Source organism: Mastigoproctus giganteus, chromosome 7 (genome assembly GCF_048544385.1).
Source record: "Mastigoproctus giganteus isolate SK-2022 chromosome 7, ASM4854438v1, whole genome shotgun sequence".
Taxonomy (NCBI): Eukaryota; Metazoa; Arthropoda; class Arachnida; order Uropygi; family Thelyphonidae; genus Mastigoproctus; species Mastigoproctus giganteus.
The window spans coordinates 39,369,949-39,385,167 of record NC_143581.1 but is presented as its reverse complement, the minus strand read 5'-3'; the positions used below and the strand labels follow the sequence as shown (position 1 = coordinate 39,385,167).

General features: G+C 35.3%; 1 protein-coding gene across 1 annotated transcript in view; it reads right to left on the bottom strand.

Annotated features, from left to right (window-relative positions):
- Rs1 (Dead-box helicase Rs1) overlaps positions 1-15,219 on the bottom strand; it is a 161,444-nt gene that overhangs the window by 68,576 nt on the left and 77,649 nt on the right. The window contains exon 9 of the mRNA XM_090376846.1: positions 7,065-7,164. Within this exon, the coding sequence (XP_090232972.1) occupies positions 7,065-7,164 (100 nt within the window). The remainder of the gene's footprint in view (positions 1-7,064; positions 7,165-15,219) is intronic.

Here is a 15,219-nt window from a genome sequence, read left to right as displayed (position 1 = left end):
AATTTATGTAACATAAAAAAATGGTTGATTTTAATTTGTTACTTACTTATAAACTAACCAGTTACTTATAAGAAAAATTTTTGGACATCTAGTCATTATCCCCTCTCAATTTAAATTCATGCTGCCTTGTGTATGTCCCCAGGGGCTCACATCTGGCGAGTATGGGCTTGGCAAACAGGGTCCTGAGCTGGATATCATCATTCTTTTCTCTCTCTCTCTCTCTCTCTCAGGGTAACTCGGGAATTTTTTTTTTTTTTTTCTTTTTTGGCTGGTGCAGCATAAGCCTCAGGCTTCCTTGCACTATATAGCTAATAATAATAATAATAATAATAATAATGACTAAGCATAAAATTTTCCTAGGCATTTACTTTACTCAAACTATTCAAGGCCTTAAATATATTGATCAGGTCATCCCACACATACCTGGTTTCCAAACAATGTAGCTTACAAAACAAGTCTTTCTTAATTATAATATCTCTTTGTGCCCTTAACCAATCTTACCACCCTTCACTGTATATACACACTCTCTCTAACAGGTCCACATCTTTCCTAAAGTGGGATCTTCAAGCCATATATGCAAATATTCAAGATGTGGCACATCAACCATTTAATATAATGGAACAACTAGATGGTAGGTATAGCTTAGCTTAATTATCAGTACTCACCTCATAGTAATCCGCTTAGTTTGATGAAATTTTCAACACGTACATAGTAGTTATGAAATTTTAAAATTCCGATTAGTAGCTATTTTTTAACTTAAAGAAATTATGAATTTTAAAAAAATTAGAAATTACTTAATTATGAGCTTTAAAAATTGTTAATTTGCCTAACAAAGGAAAGTGCACATTCCATTCTATAGTTGTCTAATTAAAATTATGTATTAAAAATAAAATAAAAGTGAGATAAAAGCTAATTATTGCTATGGATGAATTATCTCACTTATTTTATTTTTAATACATAATTTTAATTAGACAACTATAGAATGGAATGTGCACTTTCCTTTCTTAGGCAAATTTTAACAATTTTTAAAGCTCATAATTTGATAATTTCTAATTTTTTTAAATTCATAATTTCTTTAAGTTAAAAAATAGCTACTAATCGGAATTTTAAAATTTCATAACTACTATGCACGTGTTGAAACTTTCATCAAACTAAGCAGATTACTATGAGGTGAGTGCTGATAATTAGCTAAGTTATGAAATATAAACCTATGATCTAGTTGTTACATCACAGCACATAAGGATTCCTTAATATATCATCAGTATAATGGAACAATCTTTTTTTTTATTTCCACTGGCAAAGTTCCTATATATCATTGCCACAAACTCTAGCAGCTGTCCTAGAAACCTGCATACACTGTTCAGAAAAGTTCTTATTAGATTGTATAGATACTCCCCCAAGTTCCTACCCTGATGCAACATCTTGCATTTTCCCAGTATTAAACCTCAGTTGTCTCAGCCCATCTGAATAATTTATCAGAGTCTCTTGAAGTAGCATACCATGATTATTGTCATTAACTATCCTGCCCACTTTGTATCATTAGAAAATGTAGACATTAAACTTGAAACACATCAACATCATTAATAAATATTAGAAACAGTAAGGGGCCAAGTACCAAACCCTGATCCATGAAGATCACAGCAGCCATTTATAACTACTCTTTGTCTCCTACCACTTAACTATCCTTTCATCCATAGCAATAATTTTCCCTTAATGCCACATTACTCCAAATGTAGGCAACAATAATTCATATGGGACTGTATCAAAAGCTTTACTGAAATGTCATTAAAAACGGTATAAAAGTTATCCCTTCTAATCAATTCTTTGCTGACAACTTCATAGTAGCCAATTAGATTATTCAGACACCATCTGCCATTAACAAAGCCATGCTGTGGTTCCTTTGTAATTCCATACCTGTCTAGATGACCTCATATGTCATCCTTAACTAAAGACTCAACAGTCTTCTCTGGCATAGCAGTCAAACTGACAGGTCTGATGTTGTCCATTTCAATTAAAGAATTGGAGATTGCACATTTACAATCTTTAAGGACTTCATATAAATTCAAGGATGCTTTCATTATAACAACTAAAGGTCTGTATACAACTTTTTCTGCTTCCCTTACTATAGAGGCCACTGGTTATCTTCAACTTTAAAAACTTCCTCACATACATATGGATGCAGAAGCAAAAGATGCAGATGCAGAATTCAGCCTATCGGCAATATTATATTGCCACATTAATATTGTCATTTGTCTTACGCTGTTCCCCTTGAAGACTAAACAAAAATGTTAATCTCACTTCAGGAAGGTTTTAACTTGTTATTGCACTGCATTTCACTGGATGACTGCCATTGTATCACTGGTCTACATTTATGTTGTTATCAGGCATATTGGTGCTGAGATTTTACTGTCTGCATTACTTGATAATGTGGTAGGGATGGTTGTAATACTTGGCTGTTATTTATTTATTTGTTGTTATTTTGTTTTTTAGGAGTATAAGCAACTAAGGCCATATTGCTCCGGGGATATGCGGTGGTCATTCCCTGACCTTTCCGCATCCTCCGTATTTGGTGGTCACAGGCTCGAACCCCGGTCTAATCAAGAAGCGTGTGCTATGCACTGCTGCTGCTCCTGCCCACCTGGCTACGGAGGTGCCGTAATCTTGGCATTCCTCTTTCAAATAAGTAACAAGATTTTAATGATTATTATTTTGAACTTAGTTTTTATCCCCATAAAGAAACGATTTTTAATAAGATTCAGAATCATTAAAAGACCTTGGAATATACCACAGGTAATTCTCATTTTAAAAATTTAATGTAAGAAGCGGTCATCCAGTAATTCCAGATTACTACATGAGTGACCAATTACTGCACAATGGTGACCAACCCACTAGTTCTAGTAAACCTCTAGAAAAATTAACATCTCCCATAATAAGAGATTCTGATTTCCTTGCCCATAACACACATCATACTCATGTGACATAAAACTGGTAAATCTTGTCTTAAATCTATATGCTTGGCAATTAAAAACATTACTCCTCTCCTCTTGTCTCCTGCCATGCTATCCCTCTCACACACACACACACACACACACACGCACGCACGCACACGCGTGCATGTTTGAGTGGACCGTGGTTCAAGCACACATGATTGTTAAATATGGCTAATTGTAAAATCCTCTGACACAGTGGTCATGCTGGAGTACAACAGAATTTTTTTCCTTCGGCAAGAATTTTCCTTCCCATTTTAATTTCCTGTTAATTAAAATATTGTTTCCATCATCAGAAGGCTCCCTCTGTTCTGAGGGCTCTTAAAAGATCTTATCCATGCAGTAACTATCTATTCTATTTACTTTCTCTAAGTTATTCACTTTTTAATTCCTTATTTTTTATTCTCCTTCAATCTATATCAGCATACCAACTCTTGTTATACATTAATCATTGCATGCAGCTTTACATTTTAGTCCTATGATATTTTTCTAACATTGGACGTGTGTTCAGTTTGTGCAATATCATAGTTTGATAACTATATTCTTAATTTCTTAGTAGATTTATATTATTTCTTTTCTTATAATATACATACACACAGCAGGGTCTTGATTAATCAAGTTTATACTGACTAGTTGTTAAGTGAAAACCTAGCTAAGCCACAACAGAAGTAAGAGAGTTTAATCACTGTCAACAGCACTGGTTTTGAACAGCCTACATTTCACTTTCAACCAATGTACAACTTATAAAGTAATAACAAAGAGAATGCTAATATTTGGCAACAAAACAAGGTTAAATATAAATTTTGTCAAAAGTTTATACAACATAGGCAAATGTCACACCAGCAGTTACACATGCGAATGTTACAATTCTCCCTAATTCTGACATTTGGATGCAACAAATAATTATGCTTTACTAATTTCACTTTAACACGTAACTTGCAATGACTATTTTAATGTTTTTTTAAAAAAATTTAAAGTATAATAACTGGAATGCATTGCTCATTAATCAAAAAAAAAAAAAAAAAAAAAAAAAAAGAAAAAAGAAAATGAAAAAAAAAAAAAAAAAAAGTAAGTTTATCAGAACTATATAATGACCAATGCATTCAGAACTTCTCTATTATAAATAATAAAACTATTTTTAAACAGTTTTATTAAATACAAAATAAAAATGTTAACATAATACACACATTGGCCAAAAAAAAAAAAAAAAAAAATCCCTCTGTATTAAGAAACAGTCACAGATAAAAGAAATGCAAATAAAACTGTGAAATGTTGCCTTGTTTTGAGTATAAAGACTGCATAGGCTGTTTGACTGAAAAATCTGAAGTCAGAAAATGCATATCCTATTAGACTGATAAAAAAAAAGGCCTTATCATGGCAGGAGCCATGATGATTCAAGAAATGAAAGACATAACTGGTTTCTCAAAATATCCATGTCAAAGGTTTTTAATGAGTGGAAAGAAAGTGGCTTTCACATTTCAAAGGAATAAATGCCACAGAAAAACAATACTTTAAGAGCAAAGCCATCATACTCTAAGGAGGACTGTACAGAAAAATAAGACATTCAGTGTGTGGCAAATAACATCTGAACTGCCCTATTTCAACTTATACCATGTGTGGGGAATTGAAGAAATTGGGTATTGAGAGTCGTCTGCTTATTTGGAACCTGCTTGTTTCAGAGAAAAATAAAAATTTGCTTGCAGTGGTGCTAAGAATGTCATGATTGGACAGTGAAACAATGGAAGAAAGTCGTGGTCAGATGAATCACGATCGACTGTGTTTTGTACTGATGCTAAGCAGAGAGTGTAGCAAGAAACTCATGAAGTGATGAACCCTGCTTTTCTTATGAAGACAAGTATCTGGAGGTGGTATCATGGTATGGGGAATGTTTTGTTGGCACGGATTGGGTCTGTGTGTGTGTGTGTGGTATCACTGGTGGCCCTAGGCATTTGCCAATCTTCACCTTGTTCATCTGTGGTGGTGCAGAGCCTCTGCAGATTGGGCCCGAAAAAGTGTTGGTGCTCATGTAAGCCTAATGTGTTGGTCTGGGTCCACTATCACCTGTAGTACTGAAATGCACAAAATCTTTCACCCACCGAAGATAGTGCTATACCGGTGGGCACAAGCAATCCCGCTCCCAGGTTGCCCAAACCAGGAGCCAGCAAAAAAAAAAAAAAAAACCCCTGTGTAAATTAACCTAGTAAATTTTACTCAGAAATTTTGATATTTTTACCTTAATTGAATTTAACTTTAAGATATTACAATGCAATTAAATTTAAAAGCTAAAACTTTAACTACATACAAAAGCATTTAAAAAGGATTGTCGGCGGCAAGTAGTCACGATGAGACTACTGCTATGGGAAGCATGTTGATATTCGTCACTTCTGCTCCAAGATACACAGCAATGAAATACATCTTTACAATCTTCCACGAGAAGAGGCGTACTGGAAACAGATGATAAAGCCAGCAGCATCAACAGGGAAACAACAGCCACAATGAGACTGTTTCTTTATAAAGCACCGATTGCCACGCAGTCAAATTCAGGAAAATTTGATCAAAAATTTAATGATGATGATTACTATGAACAACCACAATGAGACTGTCACAACCCATTAACGTTAGCTAGTCCAAAACGACGTTACTCAACTTGAAATATAACCTAACAAGAAACCACTTCCACGAAGAGCATAACGATCCTTGTCATCCTCCAAGTCAAAGGTATACAGACTGGGTCTGTTGAAAGGTTGAATATCATTTATCTGAATTTTGTATCAGAACTACTGCACCCTGCAATGTTACACTTTTATCATGAAGATGGCCACTTTATGGATGACAATGGAACAGTACATTGTGGCAGAATCTTGCATGAATGGTTTGTAGAACATGACATTGATTTCCATCATCTACCCTGGTCCCCACATTCATCGAATCCCATTCCTATTGAGAATGTGCGGGATATCCTGGACAGAGCTATTCGGCAACAAAGTTCTCTTCCTTCAAGTTTGTTGCAGCTATACGATATTTTGCTGGAAGAATAGTTTGAGAATAGCTGGAAGAATAGTTAGAATAGTTAAAGTAAAATGCACTAGTACACCTTATAGAATTCATGGCGAACTGCATACTTACTGTTATTCGAAACAAAGGTGGTCCAATTCAATACTGAATAAAAGTTAGTAATTTTTTGGCTAGTGTGTGTATTTATTTGACATTTTATTAATTTTATGCCAAAAAAGGATCTAGACCGTTTTTTACATTTACATTTTTTCTAATACAGCCTGTAAATAATTTTTAATTGGTGACCTATACATTTCTTCCCCAAAAGTGGAACAAAAGAATTTGCCTACTACATACCGATTTAATTAACTTTTTCTCTAAATATTATAATTCATTTATGGAAATTCTAAGGGTAGATAAAATAAAGGTAAATATTTTAATCCCCCTCAAATTTATAAAATTATACAATCACAACGAAAAACCTCTTTTCAATTCTCAAAAAAAAAAAAAAAAAAAAAAAAGCAAAGTTTGCTGTTAAGCATATTTGGGAATGAAAATCTGTTACCAGCATACATCTTCTCATCACATCATATGTATGGAAAAACTTCCCCAGATTTAAAAACTTTTGACTTATGGCTTATTCTTTGGGAAATTATTGTACATTATTTATTAAATTCAAAGAAATGAGAATCCTTTTTTTCCAAAGTATGATTTAACAAATGAAAAAAAAGACACACATTAGCATTATTAGAGGCAAAGAAAGCAAGCTTTCTTGCATCATATGCCTCTACTTACATCATAAAGCAAAAGAAAAAAAAAAAAAAAAAACACCCCTCCTCAACATTTCATCCAACCATTTACTCCAAAATGTTTGTCTAGTTCAGCCTTAAATTTATTTAAGCTGTCAACTTCCACGACAGATGGGAGCTCGTTTCAGCAATCAACCACCTGCTGGCTAAAGGCAAATTTCTGCACATCTATTTTACATATCATTAAATAATTTTAATGCTTCAGCTGAGGTTTATCATTGATAATTAATGTTGTGAATACTTTGAGTAAAAAGCAAATAAAGAAAAGGCTTACCTCATCATTAAGAGTTGCAGAGAATAACATAGTCTGACGTGTGGTGGAACACTGCTGAATTATTTCCTTCATTTGTTCAGCAAAATATTCATCCAGCATTCTAAATTCAATAAATAAAAAATTATATATTTCAGCCTGTTCTCACCTTAGTCCAAAGAAGAGTCTAAAAAAATAATCGTACTTCAAATCTTGGCAAACATGAATTTTCTGCCAAATTGTGTGTATGTATGTGTGTGTGTGTGTGTGTGTGTGTGTGTGTGTGTGTGTGTTATTTAGACAGGGTATCCTATACTTGAGTCCAATAAAAATTGGAATTATATCCATGTCTTTCAAGAACCAAAATCTAAACAACCCCTGTTTAAAATATTTGGATGTATATTTAGGCCAATTAATCTGAATAGTACTTTCTTAGGTCTTTGAAAGATTTATTCGAAGCTAGCTATGATATCACTATACTAGAAATTATAGTCATACTAACTTTAAAAAGTATTTGTTGCACATTTTTTTTCACCTGGATGAATAAGGAATTTATATTAAAAGAGCATACACCCATTCCCAGTATACAGTCAAACTTGGTTATAAAGAACAGCACAGGATCAAGCAGTTCTACTCATTATGGCCATTATTCTTAACACCTGTGAGCATAAAACATGCAAGTATTAATATAATATATGTTGATATAACAAATAAAAGTGAATAAATAAATACAGATATACAGTCCATTCTGGTTATTTGGGATATATCAGGACTAGTGTATTTTGGCCCAATTAAGCGGCTGCCCCAATTATCTGAAGTTTCACGTAAATAGTTAAAAATACAATGTACCTCCCTACAATTAGTTCACTGTACAATCAAATCAACACTATGAGGACCTCCACAGCATCCTGTTTACTCGTATACAAGATAACCCTCAAGGAAATGAACACTTATTCATCACATAAGAAAACTACTACTATGAGTTTACCAAGTTTGCACAAGCCCTCTTCACAAGACGGAGCACCCTATTGCCAACACAAAATAGGAACAATCCAAACATCTGATCCTTGCCTAACTGGCCAACCGATCTTAACCTGGATAGGATCAACTGGTGTACGGGCAACCTTATTCCTCAGTGGCAACTTACATGCAGCTCTCTTGCTGTGTCTTATTTATTGTCCTTCCCGGATTCCCCTTTCAACTGATGGTGCTTATTGCTCCATTGATAACCTGGAGGATGCCTTCGCCTACATCCTCCATATTTCTAGCTATACCCTCCTTTCTTGCATACACTCTGTACTTCCCTGACTCTACCTTTTTTTTTTTTTGTCTCCGTCCAGGAAGCTCTGGCGACCCTGGCAGGGACAAGCCAGAGAATAATGGGCAGACTGGCAACCTCCTAGTGGTGTGTGCGGGCAACGTGGAGTCCCACCAGGGACCCTGCGGCCAAATGCCAGGACACATAACAGAACCTAACGCAATATGTCATATACAACACACAACACTTTTCTGGAATTTACAGTAGTACTGTATTCCTTCACAGCGAACATATGGCGCAGATGTGGGAAACCACAGGTGGCGCCTGACCCTAATACTATGCACACTATGTACAATCAAATCACGTTACAACGAACCCACCATAGTAAAGTACCGTTCACTATACGATGTGTAGTAAGTGCCGGTCATTGTGATCACGTTTGTGAATTGAATTTTAATTCTATTAAACAGCGATTCTAATTAGCGAAAATAGGAGGAATATTATCCACAGGCTATAAAAGTAAAGATATATTAAGCACAAATTTACCCTTTATTACCTTACCAATTAAAAAAATTAAATGATACGTGAAAATCTGAAGAATATACGCGATAATCGGAATTAATATGTACTGTAATATGTACATACGAACTAGTTGACATTTCTGTTCACTGACATTTGTGGGTGGGGGTTAAAATTTAAAACAGTAAAAAGATAAGCAATCAATAACAAAGAACACAGCACAAACAAATTGCAAGTAACACGATACGCGGAAGTGAGAACGGAGTAACGAGTTACAAAGCTTTAAAAATAGGAATGAAGAGAAGATCTGAAAATTAATTTTTTTATATGATTGAAGATTTCATGGAAGTGTAAACACATTTCACCATAATAACCCACAGAATTCCAGCTGTCGGTATTATCACAAATTCAGTAAGATCGAGGTGACTGCTAATTGTTTTATGGTTGTGACCTCCAGAATTTCGACCGAGCCACATGGTACTGTCGGAGACAATCGTTGGGTAATCTCCAGTGCTGCGGTCTCCTGCCCCAATTAAGTGAAGTAAACCCTGTTTTTTTCTTGATTGGTTTCTGTTTTTTAAGATTTGCCCAAAATAAACGGCTGCCCCGATTAACCGGTGGCCCAAATAACTGGAATCCACTGTATATACATAACATGTGAGAATAACATAAAAATACAAATATGCAAAAAAATAAATAAAAATAAAGGTGAATAAAAACGTTAATTATGTATGTATCATTAATCTTTTTTTTTTTTTTTTTTTTTTGGTGGTTGTTGGCGCATAGGCTTCTGTGGCCATAATACACCGCCCAAGGTTTTTGCAGTACTTTTGATCCAAGCCTGAGGCGGGAATCGAACCCGCGACCTTTGACTTATCTCTTCATAAACATAATTTAGAAATGTGGCCTATTTCATAGATTTAATTTTGAGATCTTTTAGGTTTCCTTTTATTAAACTTGGCACATTAAAACCATCATCAGAAGTGCCAGTGTTTTCAAAAAATTCAATTTTTTTTTTTTTTTTTTTTTTTATGAAAACCCCAAAGCTTTTGCTGGTTGCATAAGCCTCAGGCTTATGCAACCAGCAAAAAAAAAAAAAAATAAAAAAAATCCCACGTTACCGAGAGAGAGAAGCAGAAGGAAATCACCAAGAAAGCAAACAAGAAAGAAAAGAATTATGATATCCAGCTCAGGACCCTGGGTTTGCCAAGTCCATACTCACCAGATGTGAGCCCCTGGGGTTATTTGCCAAAGTCTCCAAAGCATCCTGAGTTTGCGAGTAAGTTGCGATGGCTTTTATAGTGATTGTGTCTTCAATGCTCTCTTCTTTGCTCAGTAAAGTCTTTATTATATCACTCTGTAGGAATTCCAGGAGTTATCAAATATTTCATCATCATCCACATGAAATGAATGAAACTGTCAATGTCATTTACATGGCCAAAATTCATTATTTCATTTTGTTTCAGCCATTCTAATAAAGGGAGCAGATCATCTTCATTAATGTTTTGGCCACTAATGGAAAATGTCTGATGATAAACAATTTATCTGGAAACAATTTATCACTGCTGCAGATGTAATAGTATTCTATGCATTTCTCATCAAAAAAATTTAATCCAATAAAAAAACACTGTCGTGTAAACTTCATTCTTTTCAAATTAGTTGGAAAACAAAGAATCACCTGAAATAATTCTTGAAGCTTTTAATAATGTCCATTTGGCTGCAAAACAGAGTTTGCATTTGGAGACAAAAACAAAAATTTTATGTTGAACAAATCCTGCAAATGAGGGTATACTAAACAGTTAGCTTATCGGAGTAATATTTTTCTAATTTTTTTCACCTCAACTCCTGTTCCACTTACTTATGCATTGTTGAAAAATACTGAAGTCATCCATGCCTTCTTATTTGCAGCATATTCAATATTCAACAGGAAGCTTCTACATTTTTATGAAACAGGATGGTTTTGTGGTTTTCCAATAACTTTTGATGATAAATTGTTTATCGTTAGACAACTTTTCCATTAGAGGCCAAAACATTAATGAAGATGATCTACTCCCTTTATTAGAATGGCTAAAACAAAACGAAATAATGAATTTTGGTCATGTAAATGACATTGACAGTTTCATTCATAATGTTATTAGTGGAGTCCCCCAGGGTTTGGTGCTGGGCCCATTGTTGTTTTGTGTATTTATCAATGATATTGATGGAGGTATATCAGGCTTAATGTCCAAGTTTGCAGATGGTACAAAGGTTGGCAGGGTTGTTAATGATAGTAAAGACAGTATGCTATTGCAGCAGGATCTAGAAAAGTTACGTAGATGGGCTGAGAAGTGGCAACTGAAGTTTACCATTGACAAATGTAAAGTACTGCATATGGGTAGTAGTAACATATTAACTAGGTGGTACTACAATCAGTGTAGTGGAGAATAAAAAGGACCTGTGGTTATTGTGCAGTCAGATATGTAGTTTTCTGAGCAGTGCAAAAAGGCTGCAAGAGTAGCTCATGGTGTCTTGTCATTGATATACAGGAATTTTGTTAGCAGGGATAAGGGGGGGGGGTGATTGTCCCATTGTATAAGGAAATGGTCAGGTCATACCTTGAGTACTATATACAGGTCTGGAGGCCTCATTTTAGGAAAGATGTAAAGATGCTGGAACGAGATTGGCGAGTGGAACAAAAGGTTTGGAATGAGTTTGTTACCAAGAAAGGCTTAAGTTCTGCAAATTGCAGCTTCTGGAGACTAGGCACCTGTGAGGTGATCTAACCGAGGTATATAAGGTCATGAATGGATTGAGCAAGCTCAATGCTAATGGAATTCTTCCTCTTGCTCAGTGATGCCTCCGTAGCCAGGTGGGCAGGAGCAGCAGTGCGTAGCACAAGCTTCTTGATTAGACCGGGGGTTCGAGCCCGTGTCCACCAAATACGGAAAGGTGAGGGAATGATCACCGCATATCCCTGGAGCAATATGGCCTTAGTTGCTAATGCTCCTAAAAACCAAAACAACAAAAAACAACAACCTCTTGCTCAGATTACTCAATTGAGAGGACAAATTCAAATTGAGGAAAGATAATTGTAGAATAGATGTGCGGAAATTCGCCTTTAGCCAACGGGCGGTTGATAGTTGGAACAAACTTCCATCTGCTGTAGTGGAGGTCAGCAACTTAAGTTCAAGGCAGAACTAAACAAACATATGGAGTGAATGAATGGGTGAAATGGGAAGGTTTTTTTTTTTTTTTTTTGGCTGATGCTATATAAGCTTGCTATCTTGCATCATGTGACTCTACTAATTCTAAGTATGCTCATTATATATATGTGAACTTTCTGCATATAAATGCTTCTAAACCTAACTTTGAGATAGTATTTGCACCTATAGCTGTGAACTTGTTAGAGCCATTATTGTTAAAACTGAATTTGATTGTATTTAATTTGAGAGTAATTGGCCAGTATTTATAATTTGTTTCAGGAAACAGGCAACTTCTCTCCTACTTTTGTATCCCCATAATTCTGTGCTATATTAATCTCCTCTTTAAGGTTCACAAGAAATGTTTGGCATACCAAAGGTCTTTGAATGGTGAAACCAATTTACTATGAAGATAAACATGGACATGTCTTCAAGAGTACTGTAAAATAGGAAAGCTAAATATACCACAAACCTAAGGTGGCAAATTAACACTACAATTAGTGTTATATATGGCAAGGTGCAATCTGTAACCTGAGTATCAAGATAACCTTATAATAAAAATCAAATAAAATCAAAAAATAAGAAAAAAACCATGCAACACTCATCCTCAGCAGCTGAAATCAGCCAAATATCAATCGATTGTTGTAGTAGTAGTAGTAGTTGTACCACGATATCCACTGATATTTAGTCCATAGCAGTCAATGACTGAAATATGATCCTTTTTTTGGAGTTTGCAAGTGCTAATATTTCCTTGAAGAGGTGGTGCTTGTGGCATACCCTTGGGTGGGGAGTCATGCAGTTGTGGATGAGTCACTGCTTAGAGTAAGTGTTGCTTTGTCTGTTTCTTATTTTTATGATTTTATTTTATTTTGATTATTATGGTAGCTTGGTACTCAGGTAACAAATACACCTTGCCAAATATAATCCTAATTGCAGCATTAATCTGCAACATCAGTTTTGTGATATATTTAGTGTTCCCTTTTCTACAATAGAAACTAGTAGATTATGTTATTTCTGCTCATCCTTGAATTTTACTGAAACCGATGAAATGTGTGACAAGCAGTTTCTAGTATTAGCATACTACAGCTTCCTAAGCTCAGTGCAAATTTCCATTATTCTTTAACAGTTCAAGAATATAAATTTTAAACAAACAGTATAAAATTGCAGAGGCAACCATAAACACAATGGGTACAAATCTTTTTTTTCCTTCTCTCATTTATTTGTACACAGTGTGGTGAGACAGACTCTTCTTCTGGCATTATAACCCAGGGACATATTATTAAAACATAAAGGGAATCAAACAAGTTTTAAATAAAGTATTATGCAATAAATCAAGCAAAGGCCCAAGAAGGTTAGTTGAAATGTAAGAAGCCAAAGAATAGGTAATTTTCTGCATTACGAATCCAAGTTTTATTATTAGCATAAATATAATAGTGATTTAGGGTAATTTTATTTATGTAGTACTTTTAATTTGTAGAGTAATTTCCACAATCTTTCTTGCTACTCGAGCAATCAATAATAATGCCCAGTTAATTTTGGTTACTTGATCCAAGTCAGAATTCTAAAATAATTTTAATTACACTCCTATTTCTAAGTTAATGGTTTTAGCTCTCTTTAAACTTTTGCTAACATGTATACTTGGAAGGCTATTGTGATACATGACAGAGAAGAAAAGGTGATGGGATGCATGTAAATTATCAGATGATACAGAAGCCAAGAAAGTAATGGTCAATAATTTAAAAGGTGAACTGTACAGACTACAATATGCAAAAAAAGCCTAGTTAACATGGGTCCTTAAGTGAATTGTTTTTGAGATATTGCACATTTCTAGTTGGGATCCACCACTGACTTGTTTGTTTAGGTTAGGTTATGCTCATTCTCTGTTTCCCCTCTCTCAATGCTCTGAGATGTAGCAGGCATACTAGTACTCGTCAAATGATAGTCAACATGAAAAGAGGTTACAGCAACGAAGAATATGCAGACATGCACTTCATGTATGCATACTCTTTGTTGCTGAGTACGCAGACATGCACTTCATGTATGGTAAAGCCAACGGCAGTGCACTCAAGGCTACATGTTTGCACCAAGAAGCATTTCCCCGCTGAAGGCAGCCAACAGGTGCACGTTCATCAGAGTACGTCAAAGCCTTAGAGAACATGAGCGCTTTGCACATGGAGTAGGAGTGGTAGGCCCAGAAGCATAACACCTGATGTTGAAGAAAAGGTGTTAGAAAGAACATCCTATAACATGTAACATCTTTTTTTTTTTTTTTTTTTTTTTATGTGAACCACAAACACGAGAGGTATTAGAACTTATAGTACTTAGTACCGTGCTTGGGTTGGAGGGTGAGAAGACAAAAGAAGATATTTGTTGACATTGGACTTGAACTTCTGTAGATTGTAATTTTCAGGAAATACGTATGAAGGAAGGTTGTTCCAGAAAACGGCAGTTGAATGAATAAATGAGGAAGATGAAAAGTTGGTTCTGTGGGTTTGAAGTTGGACAGTAAATGGATGTTGGCTGGTGGCGGCACGTGTTTGGACTGTTTTGAAAGAGAGAGCAGGAATTATAAAAGCCAATTCAGAAGAACAGTGCCCATGGAACTATTTGTAGAAGAAGCATGCAGCAGAAACAGTACATCTATGAGAAAGCGAGTGGAGAGACTGTTAGAGATGAATCATTAATTAACCTAACTGCCCTCTTCTGAATGGAATCAAGAAGCCTGAGAGAGGTTTTGGGGACACCACCCCCCCAGATGTGGGAACAATATTCCATGGTTGGGCGGATTTGCGATTTATACAGAGTGAGCAGCTGTTTGGAAGAAAAGTTACGCTGAGAGCGAAAGAGAAAACAAAGTTTTTTAGATGCAGAGGAAGCAATATTTGTAATGTGCTTGTGCCAAGAGAGATTAGAAGTCAGGGTAATCCCCAAAAGAAATATATCATTTTGCCTAGAAATCGGAGTGTCACTAAAGATAAGCATAGGAGCAGAAGAATCCTTTTTGCGAGATATAAGACAAGACTGAGTTTTAGAAGGGTTGAAATCAACTAAGTTGTCTTTGCCCCACTGGAGAATTGCCTGAAGATCGGCATTTAAGGGATTGGTAGCAGAATTTCGAGAAGTTGAAGCTGATTGAGCAGGACAAGGTTTCTCAAAATTGAAAGTGGAATGCAATGTGCTATCATCGGCAAAACTATGGATAGGATTTCCAGTCAATGGAAGA